The 27,967-nt window shown below is 38.9% G+C and overlaps 1 protein-coding gene across 8 annotated transcripts; it reads right to left on the bottom strand.

The window, feature by feature from the left end:
• Nucleotides 1-179: 179 nt before the first annotated feature.
• LOC114569797 (CD276 antigen-like) lies at nt 180-26,979 on the bottom strand. 8 transcript variants are annotated; one of them, XM_028599875.1, is made up of 11 exons: nt 26,909-26,971; nt 26,766-26,825; nt 25,853-25,911; nt 6,488-6,564; nt 5,463-5,798; nt 4,708-5,016; nt 3,633-3,752; nt 2,808-2,840; nt 2,068-2,106; nt 1,913-1,960; nt 180-1,722 (listed from the first exon to the last, which is right to left on the bottom strand). In XM_028599875.1, the coding sequence occupies exons 4-10, from the start codon at nt 6,552-6,554 to the stop codon at nt 1,914-1,916; spliced, it is 951 nt and encodes a 316-aa protein (XP_028455676.1). In that variant the 5' UTR covers nt 6,555-6,564; nt 25,853-25,911; nt 26,766-26,825; nt 26,909-26,971; the 3' UTR covers nt 180-1,722; nt 1,913. The 8 variants fall into 8 exon arrangements, with proteins under 8 accessions (XP_028455676.1, XP_028455684.1, XP_028455710.1 ...); XM_028599883.1 differs by lacking the exon at nt 26,766-26,825 and having other exon boundaries at nt 26,909-26,976; XM_028599909.1 differs by lacking the exon at nt 25,853-25,911.
• Between the last annotated feature and the right edge of the window lie 988 nt (nt 26,980-27,967).

Below are 27,967 nucleotides of genomic sequence, written 5' to 3'. Positions count from 1 at the left end.
TGCTGATACCTTTGTGTGAGAGAACCAAGATTAATCATTTACTTTTGCTGATGTTTATGGCATGTTCCATTACCGAGCAGATTAGAAATCACGCCCACCATCCATTTTTATGAGAGCTGGTATCAGATTCAGGGAAGGAAACCAAAAAACTGCCTGAGATGGTGACTATCTGATTTGACAATGAAGTTGCATAAGGCTGCCAGAAGTTACATAAACACAGTTTTCATTGATGACAACACAAGGAGGAGAGGAACACAAACATGTTTTTGGCTTTTATACAACTTGACAAGTGAGGATCATGTGATACACAGAAATGCAACCAGCATCCAGCTCATGACATTTCTCAGTGGTTAGAATAAGGATATGAAATGTGCTGGGGGCTGAATGTTCTCAGACAGAGAACGCTAACACCAAAGTTAGAATCGTTGATATTATTTTTCTTAAAACAGGAAATAATAAGTGCTCTAAAACCATGACAAACTTCTGAATAAGGACCCTTAAAAGGAAAAGGGTGGCGATAATCTATCCTTTTTCTGATTTTCTACCAACTATGAACTCATCTCCTAACATACTGTTTATTGCCCTTGTAGCCACTCCAGTATATATTATTCCTCTGCGCCAAAGACCTCCAGTGTGGTTAACACCCTAAAAACTGGCACAGCCTACTGCTGCACTGATAAAAGACCGTAAAACAAAAAACAATGCACAAAACAATGTAATCATTCAGTGTCACCTGCTGAGTTGAGTCCGACATATTCTGACGCATGTCTTCTCGTTAATTTAGGGACTAGAAGATGGTCTAAACTTTGGCTCACTCCTTAAATATGTATATTATGAGTCCATCCCACAAATTCTTACTATTGTGGGACTGAGAAGAGCTCTAAACAAATACACTAATTAGTCCTGAGAAACTTTTAGTAAAAGCTAGCGCCCAGCTGTTTAGGGAAATTACTGAAGCTTTTCAAAAAGTTAAACTGCACATAACGCTTGGAACCCATTTTAACGATTTACGTCGTCAGTAGTAACGAATGGTCCTGGATCTGAGAGCCCCAGACGGTAGGAAAGACAAAAAGTCCTGAGATGGGCTAGCACATTGCTGCTTTTGGTCTTTTCATGGGATTAGTTGACAGAAAAATGTAGTATTATGCTTGTCTTGTGTTTTGTTACATTTCCATGGAATACACATATAACTTCCTAACTATCCTAATAATATGACTTCCTTTTGTGCAACACTTTCTTCAGAACATTGACATAATAGACAAGAGGAAGTGAAAAGGAGGGCCATTCCTGCCAAGCTACAAAATGCTACAGTTACTGCGTGGGCACAATTAAACAAAACATTTTCTCCAATAACCAATACATATCAAAGATCTGCTGCCCTCCTAAATTCACTAAGGTGGTTTTCGGTGATGTTACACTGAGCTCCCGATGTGGTTGTCAACGTTTAAAGGTCACATGGCCTTAACAGGACCCCCTGCGTTCTAGTTGTTCATCATCACTGTTTCAAAATCAGAGATCTTTCTTCAGATTTTTCTTAGAAAGTTGAGGTGAATGAAGCGCTTACAGTTCCTCAGATTAATCACAGTAGTACAAGTTATTATTCCTGTTATATACACACTGTTGTGTGTAATAGGGAAAGTACAAAAGATAGAGTGGAGATTAACAAACAAGGAAGTGTTGATTTCAGTACGTTAGCATGTGTCATGTGACATGCAGTGTCTCCTGCAGCAAGAAAGAAATAAAGAGAGAGAGAGAGAGAGAGAGAGAGAGAGAGAGATAGGGAGAAGGAGAGAGAGAGAGAGAGAGAGAGAGAGAGAGAGAGAGATTTTAGCTATGCGATACTGTCTTGTACACTGCCATAAACCATAAAAAAATGAAGGTGAAACGAATCTGCTTGTAGCACTATAATTACCTCAGACCGGGCTGACTTGGCATGTTTTATCCCTCTCCTGATGATCACCTGCAAAAAATTATATCATATCAAAGTGTGATTTGAAAACAGTAAAAAAAAAACACAAGTTGTATTAGTTAGACACAGCGAGTCAAAATACTGTAATTTAGACGTACCGTCATCGTAATCGCATATAGGGAGCTCACGATGGTCACCTGGAACAAATTAAAAGATTTTACTGTAGGTAACAATGGGTGGGTGTAAGACCATCACCATATTAAGCAGTTTAAGTTTGTGACATGCAAGCATAGGCAGATCCCCAACGTAGAGTGTCCGAAACATGAGTCAGGTTATATTGTGATTCAAAAACCGATGAGTAACCAAGCCCAGTTTCCCACAAGCCATGGAAAAATACTAAACCTTTATCAGTGTAGTTAATAATGCTCTACTTCCCCTGTCGTCTTTAAAATGAGAGGAAAGCCAGGGAGCAGTTTAGATGTGTTGACACCCAGTTAGTGCAGGGACAGTAAACTGTCTTGGTCAGTGATCAACATGTGCTCCAGCTGAGGTAACAACAAACACACAGGTGGAGTACATGCTCCAACAGGCTTGGACTGAGATCTTGGGTGAGTAAGTTTGGTTCCAAAAAATGCAGTCCAGGAGGCCACCGACTCAACTATTCATCAGTGAAAGAAAAAAAGCTGAGTGGTTTAGCTAACTAAAACTTTAGTAGTTTTAGTTAGCTAAACCACTCATTAATCTGTCAGCAGGTCTATGGCAGATCTTTAGTGTTTCAGGCCGCTAAAACGAGCTGATAAATAGAAAAAACCACAAATAAAAGATTTATTTAAACCTCTATAGAGAGCAGAAGTTAGAACAAAAACAGAAGCAATATTCTGTCCAAAGATGGACATACTCATAAGGGGTGTTGTGGAGTGTCTCCGCGCCTCTGTTTAGAAAATGATGAATTAATGACAATTAGATATCTACTTGTGCTTCCGTCACCAATCTTTGTGAGACATTTTGTAGAACACTAACTAACAGACAGACAGACTAGACAAATGATACTTAACATTCAACTTAACAATAACAGAGAGTGTACTTTCCCAACCTGGATAACATGCTTACTTGCTAGGTGTTTTACAGGTTTTTCAACCTCCAACTATTGTGTCATCCTTCATCTATTGTATGGTTATTTTCTGTTAGCTCTATTGTTTACAGAAAGCCACTGATGCAATCCTACACAACATCTGAAAGAGTTAGTATTCAAATGTCACACTGAAAATAGAAATATTTTATTATTTCACGATCAAATATCATAGTTATAGTATTATTTCTATAATTGTGTATCAGTATAACTGCAAGTAATTACTCACTGTTTAAAGGAAGCATAAACAGGAGGAATGATTACAGGAAGGAAAACGTCTTTCAGTATCTTATGGGCCCCTGACTATTGTTTTAAGATGGACTCAATGTCTTCCATAATGTTACGCTATGTTACATACATTTGGCAGAAGCTTTTGTTCAAAGCGACTTACAATAAGTCCATCGGAACAAGAGTTAGATGTCATTAAATCTGAGTGCATTTGTTTTTTGGCTGTCTACGTGTGGTCTGAAGATTTGAATGTGATACAACCTTTTTTCTAAGAGGAAACAGGAAATACTTAATACATTAAACCAGCAACGTTTGTTCATGTTATTCTTCCTGTTCATGTTCATGTAGGCCTGTGTAGGTACTCACGTTGAGATCGCATTCTATAGATCAGCAGCGCCAACAGCAACCCTACGATCAGAGATCCGATGACCACCACAGGAGCAACTATTTTGGAGGCTGGACCCAACTCTTCCTCCGTCTGTGTCGCTGAATAAATCAAATTGAACAACAAAGATTGAATACTCTAATACGTCAGGCCATGTCAAAAAGAGCAAATATGTAAGTGTTCTTGTTAAAATGAGGAATGCTGGTTGGAAGTTCCCCCTGTAATACTCGAGCAACCTACAGGACATTCACTTTCACTTTCACTCCCAGAGGAGTCTGCAAAATTTGTGATTAAAAAAGACCTTCAGCTGTATGTGGCAGCTGTAAGAACTTACAGTACATAGCAATCCAATCCACCAATCCACCTTTATTTATAAAGCACCTTAAAAACAACACTGTTGACAGCAGATCAGATAGAGTGGCTGTGAAGTTGCCAAGTGAACCTGTTTATCCATCAAAGAGAATGAATAGAACTGAACAAAGACTGGAGGTCCATGACCAAGTAACATTGCTGTGTCTTATCAGGCCTGGACCGTCATGGATAGTTTTCTTTCTTTGTGAGGGACATTGTTTTGAAGATGTCTGGTCAGATTTAGAGACATGTTGCCCCCTAACTATTTAGTGAACTGTGTTTTAAAAAACAACTACAGCATAGATGAGCTTTAGTTATGGATTTAAAAAAGAAAAAAACTTGCGGATGAATATTAACAAGGTCTCTGTCTGACCTGCCAAGATGTTTTCTTTTCATGACCACCACACTAATTAATACTTTCCTGGGTCCAGAGCGTTGAATCTGTCCGCTCCACCAAGTTGTGCCAACACAAAACATACACTACAGTTGGCTTGTGGTTTAGATTCCTCTTAGCTCTTAGTTGCACAATACTAAACAACGGTGTGTTTATGTTACTGTAGTGACATGCGTCGCTTTAAATTTCAGGTAAAGCATGACCTCACTTGTAACAGTGGCTGAAATTATTGCATGACATTTCATTGTGTGAAGCAGGATTGGGCCAATAGGCCTAAAAAGGTGTAAAGCATGGTGCTCAACAACATTTACCTGGTATGGGATTTTGTACTTCAAATGTGGCCTCTTCCTCTTTGTCTCCACTGGCATTGAACACTTTGCAGGTGTAGTTGGTGAAAATGGATCCTTTCAGCAAAGACAGATTGCTAGAGAGGTTAAACAGACCACTTTCTGTCTGCTTTGCCTCCATTGGAGAGCTGTTTGTCGACTCTGTGTTGTTCTCATTGAACCAGCGAAGTTGACCTTTTGGGTAGCCACCATCAGAATTGCACATCAGGGTAACATTTGTATTAAGAGTTATGTTCTCAGGGTTGGAGTGGATAGTTGGTTTGTTGTATTTGGCTGCAAAGAGAAAACAGAAAGCAAACATGATTATTCAGCGGAACGTTGCACCATGACGTGCATCAAATGACACCAATAAAAGATCACAAAATTGTTTGACGATCATTATATTTAAAAAGTACAATATAGTGCAATGTCCGGTAAGCATAGACTGTATGGTGGTCAATAAGACAAATAGACAACAACAGGTATTTTTGGATGATTTTAACATTGAAACTGAAAGTACTGTATAAGAACAGAAAGGGAAATCCAATCTGCTAGGCCAGGAAAGTCCCCAGGATCTCCAAACAATAAAGACACCCCTTCAAGGCAACAATTTAATTTTTAAAGTCAATTTTCTCTTTGTAACTACAATGACTTTGGATTCATGACTCAAAATGGTCATCTCTCTGTACCAAATAGTTGTCAAAAAGTTTCAGTGGTCAACCACGACTGATGGCTCTCACCTGTGACCTTAAGGCTGGTGCTGCCCTCGCCGTCGCCGCTGTCTGTCATCACCGTACATTTATAAACTCCCTCGTGCTCTACAGCAGTGTTGGTGATGAGCAGGGATACGTTCATGTTTCTTTTATTCCAGGATGGCTCAGCAAAAGAATAGCCTTGCTGGGGTTTACTTGTCCCTTTGTGAAAAACCAGTAAGGGATGATCGGTCTCGTTCGTCCAAGTGACCACCCGGATTTCTGGGTTTACCACGTCTTGTGTGGTTTTGACAACACACTGCAGCAGTGACTGCTGGCCATACTGTCCCACCTTTTCAGCCTGGCATTCCACATTTACAAAACCTGTTAAAGAAAATATGTTTTTTTTTTTTTAAAAAGGGATACAGTGTTACATCAGTAGCAAGCTAGTCTGGAATTGCCAGACTATTGCCTATTAGTGTGGAACCTCTCAGTTCATTCCCAAAGGGCAGACCCAAATGCCTCTGTATGCAATTGAGTAGACCTACAACCAATCAGAGCAATGAAACAATGTAGCTCTGAGCAACATATGCAGGTTGAGGCTGTGCTTTGTCCATTTTGAAGCAGATAAAAAATGTGAAACATAATAAACATTCTCAAATTTCAGCTAAGCTGTACACTTAAATGTGTTTTTGAAAACATTTGATGTGACAAATGGGCAATACAGTAACATTATCTTGATAAATCTTTATCAAACCCGCCTAGCTTGGCAGTTCGAATTTTGTGAGCCTGCTGCGTTGCGCTGGACGCAGTGTGCCAGTTACGTTTGGTAAGTACATTTGGTAAACATGACGCTCCTCTGGCGGTTATCGTCTTAAACCTGCCCCATGTAAGATAAACGGTCGTTATTGACCCGTTCAGGTTCTGGCCGGCTGAAAATCTGTCTAACGTGACGGGGGGCCAGATGTATCTGCCAGAGCAAGTGAAACATGAGCTTGCAGATTCGTTCGGTTTCCAGGCTAACGGCAAGCAGCATTTCATACTGGAAATTGTCAGATTATAGGAGAATTTACCTGCGTTTGTATTTCCTGTTCTGATGTAGATGGCAGTGAAAAAAAGGAGGATACCGATTGAGGCCATGTTAGTTTACCTGAAACGACAAAACAAACATACAGTACACATGTATAACTCACCAACTAAAATGCAGGATGCAAAGAGCAGTCAATTATTATGCAATAGAGGTCAGTGTGTTAGGGGCTGGTTGGTCTGGTTTACTGGATGTACATTGCTGGGAGTTTTGCACTTGTAACGCTGCACAAGATTTCTCTTTTTCAGTAGAATTCACATTTTTGAACAGACTGACAAGCCTCACATCAATCCACACATTAAAACCCTCTGAGGTCTAAGCCATGTTTTCCCATCTTTAGTTTGCCTGGTCTCCTTGTGTAATAATTTGCACAATCAAGTTATAGACATCGTTTCTTTCAGGAGAACCTGGGCTATCAGGATATTCTCGTTGCAACGGAGCATTCCTCTGCTTCTAAACAAAATAAAAGTAAGTCTCTACACTGTATTGATCTGGAGATATTAAATAAGACATATAAAGTATGTATTGTCCTGTCGCGGGCGACAGCGTCAACGTTAGGGGGTTAACCATAGTGGTGTGAACCCATCTTTGGTGCAATGAACAAAATAAAAAAGGTAGATTAAATATGTTATCTGGTGTTTTGCAGGTTGTATTTTTTGTACATTTCTTTTTTTGTTTTAATAAAATTATCCTTAGAAATCCTTTTCTATAACAAATTCTTTTCTCTGGCCACATTACCATAAAATTTAACCACTAAAGATGTATGATTCTGACATGATTCACATCAAAAGACTTAGACAGGTGCATAGTTTTGCAACAATCTTGTACTGGTTGAACAAGATTAATTAAATTACTAGTGGATCTATTGTGCTTTTATAATATAATTCACTCTGCAGATGGAACCCATAACTGCCACCCTTATATGACCGTGTGTGGAGTTAATCAGCAGGGGAGGCCTTCAGCTGATGTGTTATGACAGGTGCTGGTAGGAAAACAAAATAATCTTTTTTTTTTTGCCTTTTTGTTTTGACACAAGATGTTTTTCCCTGTGCCATTACAAATGCTGACTATTTGTAGAAAGTATGATACAAGTAAAATAAAGAAGCTAAATATGGATAAAGCGGATACAGGTGTGTTGTGAGTCCCACACTGTTGAGCCTGGCGAGTGGCAGACTTAGCCAAATGTTGTCAATCTTAGCAGCAAACTTAAAGTGCGCTGCAAGATTGCCAGTGACGATACCCCCTACTGTGGTGTCAAATGTCAAACTAGTACAGGTTAGGAAATAACCTTGATAGCCCCCAGAAAAATGACACATTGATGAAGAACTCTGTGCACCGCACTGCAAAGTTTCCCGCAGTGTGCCATAGCATAGGCGAGCAACTTGAAAAAAAGACCCACTCCACTAACATCCCACAAAACAATAAATATAAATAAAAAGTATACAACATAAAGCTTCAAAGGGAAGGGTTAGAGGAGCTATTTCACCCAGCATTGTTATAATTATCTGTAACTATACTAGTCGTAAGTCAACTGAGTTGCAGGCCACCTTGTACTGTATACCCACATTAAAAGAGAGACTGTTAGTAATTTCCAAAACATTCTCATGTAATTTCCCGCCCTTGTGACGCATTATGGTTAAACCTATTTACACAATGATAACTAGGGCTGGGCGATATGGAGAAAATCAATATCACAATATTTTTGACCAAATACCTTGATGTCGATATGGCGACAGTATTGACAATTGGTGCTTTAATAAAATATTATTTACACAATGAGATTTTAGATAAATAATCATCAGAAATATTGATTTAATTACAAAGTGTGTAAAGGCAAATGATACAACAGCTAGAACAGTCTGTTGAGTTCAGAAACTTACATCACTTGACTCTAATGCAGCCTTCAAAACCAGGAAAGGACCACACTTAATATACTACGATTTTATGATATCCAAAATCTAAGACGATATCTAGTCTCATCACGATAGATATAATATGATCAATATATTGCCCAGCCCTAATGATAACCTAGTCAGTTTGAAAGCACTCCTTTTAAAAGGAGTGCCACCAATGTCCAGATTAGTGAATGCACAAAAAACTATTCGTAGCTCATCATCCAGCATCAAAATGACTTAGTCTGTTCTAAACCAAGGTGAAACGGTTTCTCTCAAAACATAAAAAGTTTTTAGAGTATTAAATACACACTAGATCTTGCAAAAAAATTTAATTCCACCTTTTTACACATAAATATAACTTTAAATAAAACGATTCTAGTTGTGTCACCAAGGAGCTCTATTTAAGCATGCACTAACACTAGGGGTGGGGGAAAAAATCGATACAGCATAGTATCGCAATATTTTTCTTGGCAATACTGTATCGATACACAGACGCCAATTATCGATCTTTTATGATATATGTGTTGGTCAGTTTGTCTGCTGGACAATCACATTTTGCACCAATAAAACTGAAGTGTGATGAACAAACAGAAATGTATATTTTTAGATACAACATATTTTGACAAAATTGTCCTTTCGGGACATCATTTGAAATTGGGAAAAATCTGAAGTTGGAAAAAAGGTAATATATTGCAATATATCGCAAACTATTGCAATATCTTTAAAATCGCAATAATATCGTATTGTGACATAAGTATCGGGATAATATCGTATCGTGAGACCTCTGGTGATTCCCACCCCTAACTAACACCAGTCAGTGTTTTAATCAGAATTTGCTGAAGTACAGAAATTGTGCAGAGCTCACTCTGGTTTAGCTTGTGCTGAGTGCTGAACATGTGTGGTCTCTTGTCCCGTTTCCTTATACCCTCCAGCAATTAGAAAGCTTCTCCTAATCTGATCTCTATGTCTAGGTCTCTGTTTTCACTTTTGTTTGTGGTCGTAACTTGATTTGGTCATGCTTACCGAGTGAAAACCATAGATACCTTGCATGCATGTATCCTTTTGTTATCTCTCTCATCTGGCAGAAACAAAGCAGAGAAAAAAGGCAAACTGGGGCTGTGAAGCTACATGAAATGTAAGTGGAAAGAAGTAAAAGGATGGAGATGTCTGTGACTTAATCTGTTGCTGAGTTATGTACTAATTTAACCCTTGTGTTGTCTTCCTGTCAACCATGAACTTGCTGTCCTTTTGGGTCAAAATTGAAAATGAACTTTTTGTTGTGATTACTTGACGTTTTTTGCGACGTTTTTTAACTGTTTTTGTCACTTTTTTTCAACACCTTTTTTAATTCATGGTCAATAAACTTATTTTACGACATTGTAACAATTTTCTTTTTTTTTTAAAGCAGAAATTATGAATTATTTAGACTAATAGTTAAGATCAGATGATGTTGAGTGGCTCATAGACTGGTATATGTCAAAGTTTAGTCAGGATACTGTTTTGAAACCATTTAAACTATTTTTGGTTGAAAGAAACCCATATTTCCGAAATAAAAAAAAAACTTTGAAAATGGGTCAAATTTGACCGAGGGAAACAAGTGATAAAGGTTGTCATAGTTGAATTACGACAGTTCGGTGGGTAAAATAGGCATACATTATATCCTTCGAGTTTTGTTAGATCGTTTGTTCATTCATTCCTGTAGTTTGGAAACAATTGGCATCGCCTCGGTAAGATCCTGTGACCGGGTGTGGCCTCAAGACACATTGATTGGAATTTACACCTTTTCTTTTGAGAGACATCTGACCAATAGGGAAAGATTTCATTTGAGGAACCACCCAGGTTTAGGGAATAAATGTGTGATCCGGAGAATGTCTCAGGACTTCAACTGCGACCCCGCAAGGGGAAGCATGTTGTCGTCCGCTGTTTACAGTGTATTTGTTTTGTCATGTCGTTTTCATCGTGTTGTTCATTAAACCTTTTGCTTAATCTTTCAATTCGACCCAAGCCTCTCCTTCCTCCTCAGAAATCAAACGAACACGTCTTTTAGACATTTTTTAACACTTGCCTCGCTGAAATACATCCGCCAACCTGCTAACATTATTCAAACACCGAAGGAGGCTGACAGCGGAGCTACGTTCAATCGCCCACTACAACCACACTACAACAACCTAACTTACCTGTGGCCATGGTAGTGTTCACAACTAGCTAGCTTACAACTATTTAGTTTTGAAAGGGAAACAATGTTAAAGTTGTTTGTATGTGTAGGCTATTCATTTGATTTGGTTTATTTTACTACTTTGCAGTTTGCAAAATAAAAATAGTTTAGCTTCTGTAACTGTTTGATGGATTCTCCTTCATATAAAGTTATTGTATAATGTCATGGAACCAAACCCTTTAGTAATCAAAGCTTTTAGTAAACATGATGACATTAACATGTTTTTGTGATATTCTATGTACTCCTGACAGTAGAATAAGCCAATATAAATACAATAAATTTATATAAAAAGGGGCCCATTATTGAAGGCCCATTATTGTTATTTATTTTAATTTATTTTAAGAAGTTTGATTACATTATATTTTTGATTTGAATGCACAATTGTTTTTTAAATAACACATAAATAAGAATTCAATACATTAAATCTGTTATTTTGTCTTAGTTAGGAAAGTAATATTTAGTTAGGAAGGTCTGGTGCCTTTAGTCTCTTCCACATGGTGGAAGGAAGGTATAAGGTGGAAGGTATACAGTTTTATTAATTCAGCAACAGTATCGGATCGGTATCGGGTAACGACAGTTACACAAAGCGCTGGTATTGGGACTGAAAAAGTCGGATCGGTGCACCCCTAATGAAAAGTACTAAATAAAAAAAAATGTAACTAACTAACTATCTATCTATCCCCACACATTCATAAAATCTGCTGCATTATAGTACTTACAGAAACAAACAATATCTTACAAAACTTTTCTATAAGAATGGATTTATATCAAATTCTTCAATAAGACCATGAGACATGGTATTTAAATAATGAATCCAAAAGGTTTCCTGTTGGAGGAGCCTTTTATCTTGGTCTCACCTTCTAGGTGGTTTGTTGACTCGCTCCACCCCTATGTATCGTTTAAAATGGGCTGCTACAGGACTGCGCTCATCCCCTGATCTAATGGTGATTCTGTGTTCACTGATTCTGAACCGTATCTCTCTCGTTTTACCCACATATGCTAAACCACATGGGCAGCGAATTAGATAAATTACATATGTGGTGCTACATGTAATGGTACCACGAATGGATGTTGTCTTGCCATTGTGTGGATGATTAAAGCTTTTGTGTTTATGCGTGTACGAGCACTGGGCGCAACTACCACATTTATAGTTACCGTCTGGCATACTGAGAAAGGACGTTGTGGGTTGCGGACTTGTATCAATTTTAACTAAGCGATTTCTTAAATTAGGGGCAGGCTTGAAAATAAGCTTAAGTTTTTCTGAAAAAAACTCATTTTAGGGTCCGAATCAATAATGTCTCAATATTTGTAGACAGATTTTCTGAATTCTGACACCAGTGGGGAGTATTTTACGCAGCATAAAGGGGACTTATTTGGATCTTTAGGGAGCGTTTTTTAATCAAAGACACTCCTCTTGTGTTGTCTGATCAAATCGCTTTTTGGCCAAATCAACCCAGTCTTCTTCATAGCCTCTAATGAGGAATCTTTTTGTCAAGTCTACAGCCTGTGTTGTCGCTGCATAAGTCTAATATATAGTCAGTGCTGGGCTCAGACTGATTTAAAGAGAGAAAATACTGGAGTGCTTCCAGGCCACCATCATATGGAATATTTGTGTACAAACTCTGAACATCAAAAGTAGCCAACAGCAATTTGTCAGAGGTAACATCAAAGGTTTTGAGTGAATTGATAGAGTCACATACAGTTGTGTTCAAAATAATAGAAGTCCAACATGACTAATCTCATAAATCAAATTTTTTTGTAGAAGTGATATTTCTCCATGGTAAATAATTTACTAGTAAGTGTTGTAGAGTCATAGAAAACCAACAGACCCAACAGTCATGACATGCATGCTGCTCATTCTGTGTAATTAGGGGTCCAAGCCCGAGTCTGCAAGAACCGGTGGTAGCAAGAGCTACGCAATTCGCACAGCAGGACTGTGGAACCCTATTGTTTTTATAAGGATTAATCTTCTTTTTCATTATTTTTCTTCTCTGCCTAAAACTCTGACTACAGCCTAAACCATACATGGTGGGGGGTTGCCATTTTCAGGACTGGTCCAAAACTCCGCAAGGACCTCAGTCGCAACAATTGACCCACTTCCACCACTACGTGGCGCTATTGCAGAAAGAATGTGTTTGGCCCTATACCTCCCACACCGTACACACATGGATGTATTAAGAGAACTGGATACAGTGTTCGGTGGGAAGCTCCGTACGTTCCAATGAGAGTGCTCAAAAGTTTTTTGTTTTTTTTTTGCTTTCAAAAAACTTTATTATTCCAATACAGAAAACATACAAACATTGAGAACATTAACTACATACATACAAACATGGAAAAGGGGGAGCATGGAGTTTACATCAAAGAGGTTGAAAGGCATTATAGATGTTCAGAATCCGGATGGCTTTCTCATACGTCAGTCAACCAAAAAAATCTAACACATCAAATAAAATACTATGCTTTACAGTATCAAAGGCTTTATACATGTCTATGAATAAAATGGAGCTGTTGTCTGTTATGTAATCCTTATAGTCAATCAAATCTAAAATCAGACGAATATTGTTACTGATATATATGCCTTCCTCGCATAAATCCAGACTGGCAGTCATCTATAATTGTGTCTAGACATGCCTTGAGTCTTTGTGCAAAAATGTGAGAGAATAATTTTGTATCATTATTAATTAGGGTTATGGGTCTCCAGTTATCAAGCACAAGTTTGTCTTTATTAGGTTTAGGTATCAAGGTAATTATACCCTGACACATAGTTGGTGGAAGTTTGCCAACATCTATAGCTTCTCTGAAGACTTGAAGTAAAAATTCAGAAATATGATCTTGAAATACCTTGTAAAATTCACCAGTAAGGCCATCATTACCAGGGGCTTTATTATCTTTCAGTTTACTAATATTCTTTTTTATTTCATAGAGTGACAGCGCTTGATCACAGATATCTTTTTGAGTTTGGTCAATACTTTGTGCCTCATTTGTTATAGAGATGAAAAAATCAGATGTGTTAAAACTGCCATTTTGCTCGGAATATAATTTTTTATAAAGGTTTTCCACAAAATTTGAAATTTCAGGGGGATGTTTTGATATCTGCTCTTTAATCTTAAGTCTATGTATATTATTAAGACTGGCATTTGTTTTTTCCAGACTATGAAAATATTTAGTGTTTCTTTCACCATGTTCCATCCATCTAGATATATATATATCGTCTAGACCTGATAAAAGCCCCCCGTGCTAAATATCGGTACACATTTTCCAACTCAGATTGTAATTCGGTTAACTTATTGATATCTGTTTGAGACATAGTCTTTTTCATAAATAGAAATGATATTGTTAAGTATTCTGTTTTGTTCAAATCGTTTCTCTTTTGCTAATTCTTTACCCCTTTTAATTGCCATATTCCGAATTTGAAATTTTGCATATTCCCAGTGTTGACCATACATTTTTTCTTCTTGAGCTTTCCTCCAATTTTCATTAATAATTTCCTTTGCTTTTTCTTTAAAGATTTTATCACATAAAAGTGTGTTATTCAATTTCCAGAAATTTGGATTACATCTAATTAAAGTGATGGTTCGGAGTAACTTCACCCTAGGGTCCTTTGCACCATGACCTCGAGCCAAACACCCCCCCAGAAGCTTTTTCCACCTGGGTCTAACATTGGGAGAGTTAGCGTAGAGTAGCGTTATCAGCTGAATAGCTTATTAGCGCAGGGGCTAATGGACCCACGTTTGTATCTCGTAAATGACCCCACTAATAATGCCTGAAATGATACCAACTTCTACACTAGTACAAATAGGTTATGCACTCATAAAACGATGGATTGGAAAGTTTGTAAGTACACCAGAAGTTTATGAACACTTGCCTGCTGGCTTCTGGTCTATGCTGCTGCTGCTATACCTGCAGTTAGACGAGTGCTTAGGGCCGTCTACAAATTACTACACCGAAAAGAGATACAACAAAAATATTTTTTTTCGGCCACAAGCCTTACAATATTATCTTGCATCTCAGAGAAAGTGGGCTCCGTTTTCCCTTTTTTTGTAGCAGGTGTACTTGGCGCTGAGTCTGGGAGTAGAGTTACTTCTGGGTCAGTGTTAGTATACGAGTGCATATCTCCAGCTTTCACAACTTCCATGATGTCCTCTGTCGAGGTTTTGTTCGAGGAGAATGTGAACAACTTGTTCTTTTTACCTTGGTCTCTTGTTCTTTTATCCGCCATCGTTGAGGTCTTTATAGTGTTAGTCTTTGTTGTTGTCAGTTAGCTTGTTCCTCTTCGTTGTTGTGAGTTGTCCGAGTTAGCAAGCTAGCGTGACTCCCGTTAACTTATTCGTTTTCAGTTGTCGGAGTTAACTAGCTAGACTCCCGTTAGCTAGTCCCAGTTGTTGGTTTTGCAGCAAATGTAAAACATAGACGTTCAGAAAATGGTCAATGAGAGTCACAAGCTGTTTGCTTCAAATAAATTCCACTTTGAAGGTGAGAAAAACATTTTAAAGTTCAGCAACGCAATTTCTCGACTGTTGCTGCCGCCATCTTGCGCTCCCAGAGTGCTCAAAAGTGCACCCTGTAAAGCCTGACACATGATAAAATAACCAGAAAATTCAAATTTTTGGGAATTTATATGTTTATTACTTTACCTTATTACAAAATTCCAATTTTTTTTTTTGCCATATGATTTTGTTTATGATATATTTTTTGTATCATGTTTGATACATTGGGCGTTTTGGGCAACGTTTTACTCACAACAATGTTCATTTTAGGTACAAAAATGTGTTGTTTTTGGGACCTCATCTTCCATACTTGTATGGGCTACACTTTCATCTGGATAATCTTCCTCATCACTGCTATCTGAACTTCCATTATCATGCATAACCTTAGGAGTCCATTCCTCCTCCTCCTCCTCATCATCTTCCCCTAACTGCTCCATGTCACTTGATTTGCCATGTACTATCATGCTAATGACATTTTTAATATACTTCTTCTTCCTCTAGTCTTTTTCACATCTAAAAATACACAAATTGGTCGATATAGCATAGCGATTATGTTATTGTTATTTTGAAAATACCCAAAATGTATTTTAAGATGGCATTTTAGTCATTAATTACATTAATTAAATCATCAAAATAGTGTGTGTTTGTACAGTGGTAGGCATTATGTAGATTACATTACAAAAATGTGACTTGAAAGTTCAGGGATAAAGAACCTTAAATCCCTGCAGTATCAAATTTGATACACACATTTTTAACACGATTTAACTATAATATAAATAATTAATTTGTAGGTAATTATGCATTGTTTCAATAAAGAAGATATTTATTTAAAAAAAATAGTAATAACATAAATGTTATTCTTACCATAACTATATGAAAATTAGCAACTTGTTCCCTGCCAAAAGCGTGTGGAGGATTTAATGACAGCAGCCATTTTGAAAAGGTAAAAAAAAAATCCCTTTCACTGCTTGTAGTGGAATGATACTCCACTAGAGGGCAGAATACATGTATCAGATTATATACAACAGGTGTTTAAGAATATTATTGATCAACTTGATGAGATAGAGGTTTCAAAAACTTGCGTAGCAAATATGATACAAATGGTTTTACAGGGTTAAGACGACTCGGCTCTCATGACGTCACGATGGATAAGCAACAATTTGTTTGTGTTGACGTAGCAACCGGTAGCAACATGCTCGTTTATGAGCTTATCTCTTGTGTCTCTTACAAGTGGCGAACTCATGAACTTGCTGTTTTCATTGTCTAAAATATTCACTAACGTTAAACATTGTGTTTTCGTTGTTCCCGATCGTTTACATGCTTAGCTAAATAAACAATAGATGTATTTAGCTAGACCACCAAGGAGATTTAATAATTACGTCGTGCTACTAGCTAGCGCTAGCAGTTAGTCTGCAGTATGGTTAACAGAGCTCATCCATGGCTTCATCTCTCATCCAGGTTACAAGCTTTACCACATACAGCCCTCGGATATATCATAAGAGAGAACCAAGGCGATGTAATCACTATGTCTGTAATAACGTTATGTAGGCATGATCTTAATACAGCCATGCTAGCTAACCCTGATGTTAGCAACTAGCTAGCCGATAGCCCTGCCAGTTTGGGAAACGCTAATGACGTTACATCCACGTAACAGGCTTTACAACATACATCCCTCGGATGAATCATAACTTCATAAGATAATACCATGGACGTATTAATAGAACACATGATGAATTACAATGTCATGTGAGCGGGCGTGCGCAGTCCTGTGGGTCTGCTCGCGTCCATTATGCGCGCTCATCATTCCAAATTTAATAATTCTGGATTTGCATCTAGTGAATGTTAAAAATGTTAAAAACGTGATGTTTTAAACAAGGACCCTTTCAGTGTTCGGGCTGGTAGGTTTATATACCCAGAAACAAATTATCCGCTGAAATATAGACGTTTCTTTCGCTATGCAATGTCTATGTGAAAAGTCTTTCTGGGCCATGGGGTGCAGTAGCCTACCACCGTTTTCCGCTAAGCCCATGGTGGCATATAGACATGGCGCTCTTCCTGGGGGCTTGCGTACACACGACATTCAATAACCATACATCCACATGTTCCCTGGATCCAACTGAATCATGCGATATAGGCCACGCCCATTTGCGCCTAGACTTTTATGCGTGAAAACCATGGATGTATTAAGAGACCTGGATACAGTGATAGGCGGGAAGCCCCGTACGTTCCAAAAGCGCATTAAGACAACATGGAGCTCGGCTCTTCCGCATTCTTGGCCCATGACGTCACAATGGACACGCGCACTAGCAACAATTTGTTTGTGTTGTCTTAGCAACCGGTAGCAACATGCTCGTTCATGAGCGTCTCTCTCGTCTCTCTGGTGAACTCAGGAACACGCCGTTTTGATTGTATAAAATATTCACTAAATATTATATTATACTATAATATTCACTAACGTTAAAGGAACATGCCGATTTATTGGGAATTTAGTTTATTCACCGTAACCCCCAGAGTAAGACAAGTCCATACATACCCTTCTCATCTCCGTGTGTGCTATAACGCTGTCTGACGGTTCCAGCATTAGCTTAGCCCAGCACAGATCCTGCAGGTAACTGGTTCCAACTAGCCTACTGCTCCGAATTGTGACAAAAGTGACAAAATAACGGCAACATGTTCCTATTTACATGTTGTGATTTGTATAGTCACAGCGTGTACAAAAAACCACGTAACATGAGACACAGCCATCTTCTAACAGTAAACAAACCGGGAACTATATTCTCAGACAGGCTTGCTGCGAGCATATCACTCCACCCAAGTACTATATTCTTCCGCCTGAGAATATAGTTCCAGGTTTGTTTACAGTTAGAAGACGGCTGTGTCTCATGTTACGTTGTTTTTTGTACACGCTGTCACTCTACAAATCACAACATGTAAATAGGAACACGTTGGCATTATTTTGTCACTTATTGGGAGCAGTAGGATTACTGGAACCATTCACCTGCATGTTCTGTGCTGGCCTGATGCCGCTGGAGCCGTCAGACAGCCTTACAGCACGCACGGAGATGAGAAGGATATGTATCGACTTGTCTAACTCTGGGGGTTACTGTGAATAAGCTAAATTCCCAATAAGTCGGCGTGTTCCTTTAAACACTGTGTGTTCGTTGTTCCCGGTCGTTTACATGCTTAGCTAAATAAACGATAGATGTATTTAGACAACCAAGGACATTTAATACTTATGTCGTGCTGCTAGCTAGCAGTTAGCCTGCAGTTTCGTGAACAGAGCTCATCCATGGCTTAATCTCTCATCCATGTTAAGCTTTACAGCATACAGCCCTCGGATGTATCATAAGAAAGAACCAGGGCGATGTAATCACTATGTCTGTAGTAACATTATGTAGGCATGATCTTAATACAGCCATGCTAGCTAAACCTGATGTTAGCAACTAGCTAGCTAGCTGATAGCCCCGCCAGTTTGGGAAACGCTAATGACGTTACATCCACGTAACAGGCTTTACAGCATACATACATCCCTCAGATGTATCATAACTTCATAAGATAATACCATGGACGTATTAATAGCTGGGAGGAGGCCTCGGGGAAGACCCAGGACTAGGTGGAGGGAATATATCTCCAACCTGGCCTGGGAACGCCTCAGGATCCCCCAGTTGGAGCTGGTTAATGTTGCTCGGGAAAGGGAAGTTTGGGGTCCCCTGCTGGAGCTGCTCCCCCTGTGACCCGACACCGGATAAGCGGACGAAGATGGATGGAAGATGGATGGATGGTATTAATAGAACACATGGTGAATTACGACCATTAGCTATATCCATTATTACAGCTAGCAACATGAGCTCATGTCATGTGAGCGGGCGTGCGCAGTCCCGTGGGTCTGCTCGCGTCCATTATACGCGTTCATCATTTCAAATTTAATAACTCTGGATTCGCTTCTAGTGAATGTTAAAAATGTTAAAAACGTAAAGTTTTAAACAAGGACCCTTTCATTGTTCAAGCTGGTAAGTTATATACCCAGAAACAAATGATCCGCTGAAATATAGACGTTTCTTTCGCCATGCATTGTCTATGTGAAAAGTCTTCCTGGGCCATGGGGTGCAGTACCACCGTTATCCGCTAAGCCCATGTTGGCATATAGACATAGTGCTCATCCTGGGGGCTTGGTGAAAACTCGTGATTTTTCAAAAACCTACTTTTTCGATCTCCTCCTAGACCGTGCAACCAATTGGCACGAAATTTGGCAGGTAGCATCTACACATGAGCTTGACAAAAAGTTAAAAATAATTTTTATAGGATAAAAATTGCGCATTTTACGCACAAATTAATTTGTGTAGCTATGAAAAGCCCAACTTTGCATATTTCGGCCAAAATAAATGCTATCAACGCAAACCTTTAGATTCTTGTTTGACATGACACTCTGAAGGTCCCCCAAGCGTTTTACAATAGTTGGTCACTAGGGGGCACTACAAGTACAAAAACTTTATATCTCATGAACAGCTCATCTGATTTTTACAAAATTTGATGGGTACCATCTAGGGCACTCCTGAGGCAAACTCTAGAGTGGGGTACTGAGAGGTCAAAGTGGGCGTGGCCTATGGGACCCAAATCTAGATTCACCACTTAAACTAATGTGAACAACTTCAAATTTACAGGGTAAATCACACATTAGAAAACCTTACATCCACGTCTCCCTTGAATAAAGCTGAATCACATGATATAGGCCACGCCCATTTCCTCACACATAAAAAATGTTTCACAATATTGTGCAATGCGCAAAACCAACTTTTTCGAACTCGTCCTAGGCCGTGCGACCAATCTGCATGAAACCTGGTAGATAGTATCTCCAGATGGACCTGACCAAAAGTTACGGAATTTAAAAAGGAATTTTGCTACGTTAAAGTATGCGCATTTGACGACCAAACAAATTTTCCTAGCTAGATACTAAACACTAACTTTATCATATCTCTGCCAAATTAAATGTTATCAGCAAAGTACTTGAGATCCTTATTCATCATCCCACTACGATGCTCTGTACCAAATTTGGCGTATATCAGCCTTTAGGGGGCGCTATAAGCAACGTTTATTTGTTTTGGCCAATAACAATGCATTTCAATGGGAAATTTGCAATATCTCTGCCACAGTAAATGCAATCCACACGAAACTTCGGCATGCCGCTCTGAGAATCTGTAACAAATTCAGCGAAGATCGGCCTTTAGGGGGCGCTATAATCAACTTAAGTGTTTTGGCCCTGTTAATCATATTTACTGATGTTGCACTCTCCGTTGACTTTCAAGCTGCAAAAACCAAATTTTGGTCAGGCCAATCACATTGTGTATAGAGTCGGTGTGCGGGGCTTATGGCTGCTGCTGCTGGGAACAGCGGACTTCTGGAAGACTTGGAGTTAAGCTTTTCTTTGATTAAAGAACAAAGAATGGCACAGAAATCATTCTTAAAAACGGAAGATGTGTTTGGAGTTTTGCCGACCGGATAGGGCGAAAGTTTAATCTATCAACTAGCTCCGCTACCTTCTTCGTTGCTCTGCCTGGTTGTAGCGTTATCCTATTACGTGCAGAGGGAATTTGAAAGACAACTGTTTATCCCGCCCCTGGGATTGAGCTCCGTCAATGGTGAGTTCCCAGACCCTACATCTGGATGTGGGTCTGGCTTGTCAGGCTACCTGTGAGTACCCACGGACGAAAAAATAAATCTGCGCCTATGACACCATTTACAACAACCTGAGCACCTCCCCTGCTCTTTCAACCACCACACTTTTTTTTTTTTATTGAATGTGCAGTGTTCCCAATGCATTGATATTATGGAATTAAAAGCTATTCAAAAGGATTTTGAGCATTATTCACATTTTTTAAAATCACACTGCTATTATTTTGAACACAACTGTATATAAGAAGGAAGGGTGACCACTTCTGATTTAATAAAAAATAGTCAAATTAAGCAGATATATTTTCTGTTAGGCTACCAATCCCACTAACAATAGGTCTTCCCTTCAGAGGGATATTTAAGCCCTTGTGTATTTTATGGAGTGTGTAAATTACAGGGATCACTGGATGTTCAACCTTAAGAAACTCAAAGCCATTTTTGTCAAACTCTCCATTGTTAAAGTGATGTTCTAGTTGGGAATGTACCCAAATCTTCAACCTATTAGTAGGATCAGAGGCTAATATGTTAAAACACTTAGTGGTCTTTTAATTTCATTTTCATAATCCACAACATTTTGCAAAACAGCACCCCACTTATCAGCAGGCCGTACCACAATCCTATTATCCTTACTCAAATCCATTACAGCTCTTCTTTAGACAGATTATTGTACACGTTGTATTATTTTTTCTTTTTTAATAGACCCTTTACATCATTCTCAACTAAATGGCAATATGTGTCTAGAGGCGTCGTGGTGCTTAGGAGGAATGAAGCGACCATGGGCCAAGCTACTAGGGGCAGAAGTGGCAGAGCTTTGGACTTGGTCCAAAGGAGGATCACTCCTGGTTACATTGTCTCTCATATCAGAATGGAAAAATTACCTCAATCTTAAGTTACGAAAAAACTTCTGAAAATCAATAATAGTCTTTAGTATGAGTAGTTGGAAGAAAACTCAGTCCCTTACTTAAGGCTTTCTGAAAAAACTGGTAGTCTGCCATTTCTGCCCCTAATGGCTTGGTTGTACTGTCTATATTTCATTTCCTGAGAAACTAGCAACACTGAGTTCTTATAATGTTTAGTCACTAGCTAAATATTATCTTAAGCTTAGTGATTAGAGATGTTGATTCAGACCATGAACTAATTTAAATGCAGAGATGAATTGATCTATTATAGTCACATAAAAGGGTGGTCAAGTTTACTTCTACAATCTTGCTCTTTGTTTCAAAAAAAGTTTCTCATATCGTAATTGGCAGTCTAACATGAGGCTGGGACTACTTTAGAAACCTGTTTGACCAGGGGTGGCCTCTAGCTCACCCAGAAAGAGCGTTTGCCCCATGTTGGCTGAGTCCTGCAGCGGCTCAGGGTTCGAATCTGACCTGTTGCCCTTTGCTGCGTGTTGTCCCTTATCTCTCTCCCCTTTTCTGGTCTATCCACTGTCAATAAAAGGGAAAAGCCCCAACAAAAAAAAAGAAAGAAAAAAAAGAAACCTGTTTGACCAGCTGTCCACTAACTTTGAAAATATTTTGTATTCACACTTGAAATGATAAACGAAGACTCATACTGAAAGAGAAAGCCCATCAAGAGATAGATTTTTGTTATACCAATTCAAGAGTTTAAATGTTGCCAAATACTAGGCAATATCATCTTCACTTCAAAAAGCTGGGGAAGAAATATTTGCCAACCTCTGTACTACTGATGGTACTTATTGCCACACTGCACTGCCATTTTGTAAATACTTTGCTTACTTTCCTTTTTTTGATCCCACACGTTTGATCTCCCACCTTTTGCCTGAACCTTGATTTTCGGTTCATGATAGAGCATGAATTGCAGTCAAAACTGTGTCTTGTTATGTCCTAAGCTGTATCATTTAGGTTCTTCAGCCACATAATCAAAACAAAAAACATGCTTTGGTTTGCCATTTGAAATGGTCTCTATAACGCCAACACAGAAGGGCAGGGACAGCCCCCCTCCCCTTCCCTGAGCTATGTTGGTTTGTGGGTGCAATTAGGAATTCTTACATTACTTAACTGGACAAATAAGAAGTTCATACAAGCTAGAGTCTGAACAATCAGTCACGAGTTGAAAGAAGCACAATACTAAAAGTAAAAGTATCTTTTGTACAAAAGGGCTTTCAATAGGTTAACCGAGCCACTGCAGCTGTCTGGTGGCGGATGCCAGATGCCGGATGTCTGAATCTCTTGGACACGGTGGAGAAAAATCTGCACTCCCCACACAACCCCGCCATGGTTTCTGCTAGAACATGATTACATGCTTTAATGTTAATAAAAAAAACATTTTTCTCATATTGTCTGTCTAAATATAGGCTACCTGTATTTACATGGCATGAGTATTCTGTCTGAAAAAGCCCAGTTTGCCCTGATTGGTCAGCATTTCCGGGTTCTCAGCGTCTCTGTACCACCATTGCAGCCTGGGCATGACTGTAACGGCATTGTAGTGACACTTTCAACCTATATACAGTATATTTAGAAGAAAAAAGGTCTGGAGTGCTCATGACATTCAAACAAATCATGAAGTTGCTCTTTGTAAGTTGTTACCATGCTCTATTTTTAAAAGGGGTGATAGAATGCAAAACTGATTTTACCTTGTCATAGTTGAAAAATGACAGTTTGGTGGGTAAATAGGACATACATAGAACCTCAAAATCCCGTTGACACCCCTTTCCTCTGCAAATCTCACTTTTTTACAAATAAAATTTTTTTTTATTAAAAACTATGAATCGATTTTTGGAATTCTATGAATCGATTTTGAAACTGTAGCGCTTGAATCGTGATTTGAATGTGAATCAGTTTTTTTGCACACCCCTATGAAATAGCTATCCAAATAAAGGCTTTTTAACTTTTTTGTAAGAAGAGTGCCTTGGACCTGTCTTTTTTTTTTTATCACAACCATACAGAAGTCTGTACAGTTTCTGAATATGGGCAGTGTTCATTTCTGTGAACACCTCAACCTGCTTTATAATAAAAAAAAAAAAAAAAAGACATGGTAATCTCACTTTATACAATATGGGATCTTTAAATGCAAACAAGGACTACAGGTCAATCCAACCCTGGAGTTATAACCATTTGGGGAACAAATTATCAGATAGTGTGCTGTAGGGTAGGCTATAAAAGTATTTTAACATCTCACTCCAACGTTTCGGTTCCGTTTTTTATTGATCTATATTCTAAAAGAGGAAGCACTTTGAAAATGTCATACCGCATGCCACTTCAAGATTTCATTTAGGTTTTAGCTGCCAAAACAACCATACAAGTGAGCTAGATGCCAAGATAAAGCTGTAATCTTGAAGACTTCATTTAAAAAGCCTAAATCTGTTGGGGATTTTATTTGAGCCTATGGCACACTGATGAAACTATTGCAATGTATTTACTTACAGTATTAGGCTACAACTGGGTGTCTGGCATAACATTGAAAAAGTCTTATAGACTACAAAAAAAAAGGAACTATGCACACAATTCTGAAAACTTGTAACTCATGTTTGAGCAACAAGCCTCCATAGAAAGATCATAGACAGAATGATATCCATTCTATACTCCAGAAAGACCATACATAGGCATATGCTCCAGTCTGGCTAACTCACAAGCACAATTTACTCAAATATAAATTCTAAATCAACCAGGACTGGAATCTTATGGATTGGAACTCCAAGTATAGGAAGTAAAGCTACATTTGTAGCGAGGCTGACCTCGTAAGGGTATGTGACTATAGACCACGGAGGATGTATAAGTCGAGCCATATTTTTTTCGCAGGGCATATTTGCTTTTCTGAGGATGGCAAAGGCATGGCCCGCCCTACTCTGCCTCTGATTGACTTTTGCTTTCTTGGTTAGACATGAGGAGATTGATTAGGGTAAAAATACCAGTAAGCAGGAAACACAAATTCGCTCCTCGCAGAGTCACTTTAGAAAACAATTCAGCGATAATTAAAGACACATACTTCTACTGTCCTTTACACGTGACATTAGAAGACATACTGTAGCCTAATAATGCCTCTCTACATTACTAACTTGTGTAATGTCAACACCTTCCTATATGACATGCCACGCTGCCAATACAACAGTGTCAAACTCACGTACCTTGCACGCTGCCATACAAGGGGTCCTCTCATGGTGATGGAATATAGTAGGCTATGGAACGATCGTTTAACTGACACAACTCGACATGTAATGTTCTTATCCAGCCCCGTTCCTTCTTTCACTTTCAGTATGAGTAAAAGCGACGCCAACACAAAAATAACACGGTAGCCTATTCCAGATCATTGGGCCTCATTCACCAATATCTTCCTAAGTTTTCTCTTAAATATGTTCTTAAGAAAGTCCCTAAGTAAAGTCTGTCGGATTCATGACGTGTTCTTTAACAGAATTGTTCGCAGCGGTGTTCTTAGGCTTGATGAATCCCACGTCTTCGTAATTGAAAGCGCGTGCCAGTTGTTCCTAATTAGCATAAGAAAACTCCGATGTATATGAAGAAAACGCCCCACAAATATGAGGACATGACCCTTCATGTGCACCTCCTGGGAAGCGGGAGACTGCATGGACTGGAATAAAAAAACATTTTCATTTCTACCGGAGGCTGTATTACCGAGGGTCAGCGGCGCTGCCCGGTTCTGGAGCCGGCTTGGAAGCAAGGATCAGCTTTGCCCCATATATATCTATGGCAACCAAACTTCACTGGGAGACGTGTGACGGCCAGGAAGGAGTTTTGGCAGGGGGAAAAACTGATCAGAAAATGTAACGGAACGTTGTACAAATTTAGTGGAGTAGAAAGTATAGAATTGCTGCAAAATGTAACGAAGTAAAAGTCAAAAGTATGCACTTTTTAATTCTACTTATAGGCTACGTGAAAAATGTGTAAGTATGTGGCGAGTGAGACTCTGGTGTGGAGCGCCTTTTTGGCCCGCTCAACACCCAGACCCAAGGAAGACACCAACGCCCGGGGAATTTCACCCCGAGAATAGGATTTAACTAGTTAAACCACCAAAATACAGAAAGCACACAGGTTCGATTAATGCATAAAGCCAGAGACGTTGTTCCGTCAAAACAATACTTTTATTAACACACACGCACGCGCACACACACGCGGGAGACGACACCACCACCGGGGACACCGACACCACCACCTTCGGCACTCAGCAACTGTGGGAGAAGAACATCCAATTATTGGGAGGGAAAATAAATCAATAAACCAAAATTAATTGAAAAACTTTAATCTCAGGCAAAACTAGGCAGTAAAGGTCTCTTAATAGCTGCCTATAGCCTAACAAGTAACCAAATTTACAAATAAACCATAAAGGTTTCAACAAAAATGAATGTCTTTATTACAACTTAATCTGAAATTAACCAAATATCACTTAATCCTAGCGGCCAAGAGCCAAACAAATAACCAAATAGTTTAAACAAAAATGAAAGTATTTTTATCAGAACTTAACCAAAAGAAATATAAATTAAACAAAACTCACTAAATCATAATTTAACAAATAAACCCATAAACCTAGACCCCAATCTCCATACACATTAGCAAGCACGGTCAAGCCAAATAAAACAAAGCTATAGTCAGTGTCACAATCACTCAAATACAGCCCTGTTGGACACTTTGGGCCACAGATCCTGGCGCGGTGAGGCGCGTAGAGGTGTTCAAAGCCTGGAGTGAGCTGGTCTAGCTACAACCCGTTGACCGTGGTTGAAACAGAAGTCACTTTAGACAAAACAGCAGCGTGGCAGGGAAGGGAGGGGCTAGTGCAGATACCAGCACAAGCGAAGCAATTTTTACAACCCTGGCGTGCACAAACAAACCAAATTCAGTAACAGTTTAGGATTAAAGAAAATACACGCGATGCCACTGGTATGCATACGTACCCGTCAGGGAGCTTCGCACAAATACACCGACAGTGCCGATAGTACAGCTACACAGAGCCGACAATAACACGGCAGATTACTTAAACGCTCATTCATTAAAGTAATCAAAGCGGAGAAAGATTTGTCCAATCTACCAGCGCCAACACTCAACCCGGTTCCGTTACAGGAAGGACCGGGTTTGTAACAGGGAGAAACTGCAAAAGACAATACACGCTGTAATGCCCATCCTAACACAAACGAGGCCTTTAGTAACAAACAAATAAGCACGCTGCATTACCTGTTGCACAACAGTGACTGCACCACGGACGCAAAAGGACCCAAAGCGGAAATGTGCTTCCAGAAACGAAGAGTAAAGAGTGTCAAGAGGTCAAACCCCCTGCCTATATAGCATGCAGTTACTTCCTGATTGGTCCAGAGCGAGTGAGTGTGTTTGAAACCACCTGCGACCAATCAACCTGCTACATACAGTAGCCTAGACCTAACGAAGAATTTGTACTTTGTTACATTCCACCACTGCATTTTGCCCTATATGTTTCTTTGCATAGGCCTACTATGATTTTTTTTTCAACAAATCATCAGAAATACATTACAGTACAATACTATCATTGTAAACTACTGTAGAATTAAATAAAATGCAGTAACCAATTATTTGGAGCAAATTGTCAATACTCACATGTGCGTAAGAGTGCTCTTGAGTTCGTAGATTTTGTTCTTAGCTAAGAACAAATCCAAGATAAGAAAACATTAGTGTATGTCAGAATCTTCATAAAAAGTGCGCAAGTGGGGTTTAAGAACACATTTCTTCGTAAGAACGGTTGGTGAATGAGGCCCAATGTACCTGCGGAGGTGTGGGGCACTAACCCTAGACTTCAACCAATGAGAAATCCATACAGAAAAAAGAAAAAACTTGATGTAATAATTAAAAGAAATTTGTTTTTAAGAACACTTTACTCGTACACTTTACACTTTTTATTCGCATGGCATTGAATACTGTAAAATACGTGCAATTATATAACCTACATTTTAACATGGGGATGCTTTGTATGATCAACTACTTTTCCGTTGTTCTTTTAGTCTATCTTTCCCCACAGATACTTGAAAGGATAGGTTTACAATTTTTCCAAGTCTGTCAAAAATAATAGGTGCCCATATGAACATTATTAAACCATTCCTTCTGTTCACCTTCCTAATGCACTTTCAATGAGAGAAAATAGTGCAAAAATGTATTCAAAGGCCTAATTCTAAAATAAGGCTTAGCAGTCAAATCAAGAAGCTATCTTCCAAAGTTTCAACCTAGTCTTTTTTAGAATAAAATACCCTCTGTGTTTTGCCAGAC

The sequence above is a fragment of the Perca flavescens genome, chromosome 2, assembly GCF_004354835.1.
Source record: "Perca flavescens isolate YP-PL-M2 chromosome 2, PFLA_1.0, whole genome shotgun sequence".
Classification (NCBI taxonomy): Eukaryota; Metazoa; Chordata; class Actinopteri; order Perciformes; family Percidae; genus Perca; species Perca flavescens.
Note: the sequence above shows the minus strand (reverse complement) of the source record. Positions and strands in the feature narration are given on the sequence as shown.

What these genes read in the sequence shown, in the direction of transcription:
- LOC114569797 (XM_028599900.1), bottom strand. Translation starts at nt 6,554, where the DNA reads ATGGCCTCAATCGGTATCCTCCTTTTTTTCACTGCCATCTACATCAGA. An exon ending in CTCCACAACACCCCTTATGA is followed by an intron (nt 2,107 to 2,807) that starts GTATGTCCATCT and finishes AATTTGTTCCAG; the next exon opens with GTGACCATCGTGAGCTCCCT. An exon ending in TATATGCGATTACGATGACG is followed by an intron (nt 1,961 to 2,067) that starts GTACGTCTAAAT and finishes AATTTTTTGCAG; the next exon opens with GTGATCATCAGGAGAGGGAT.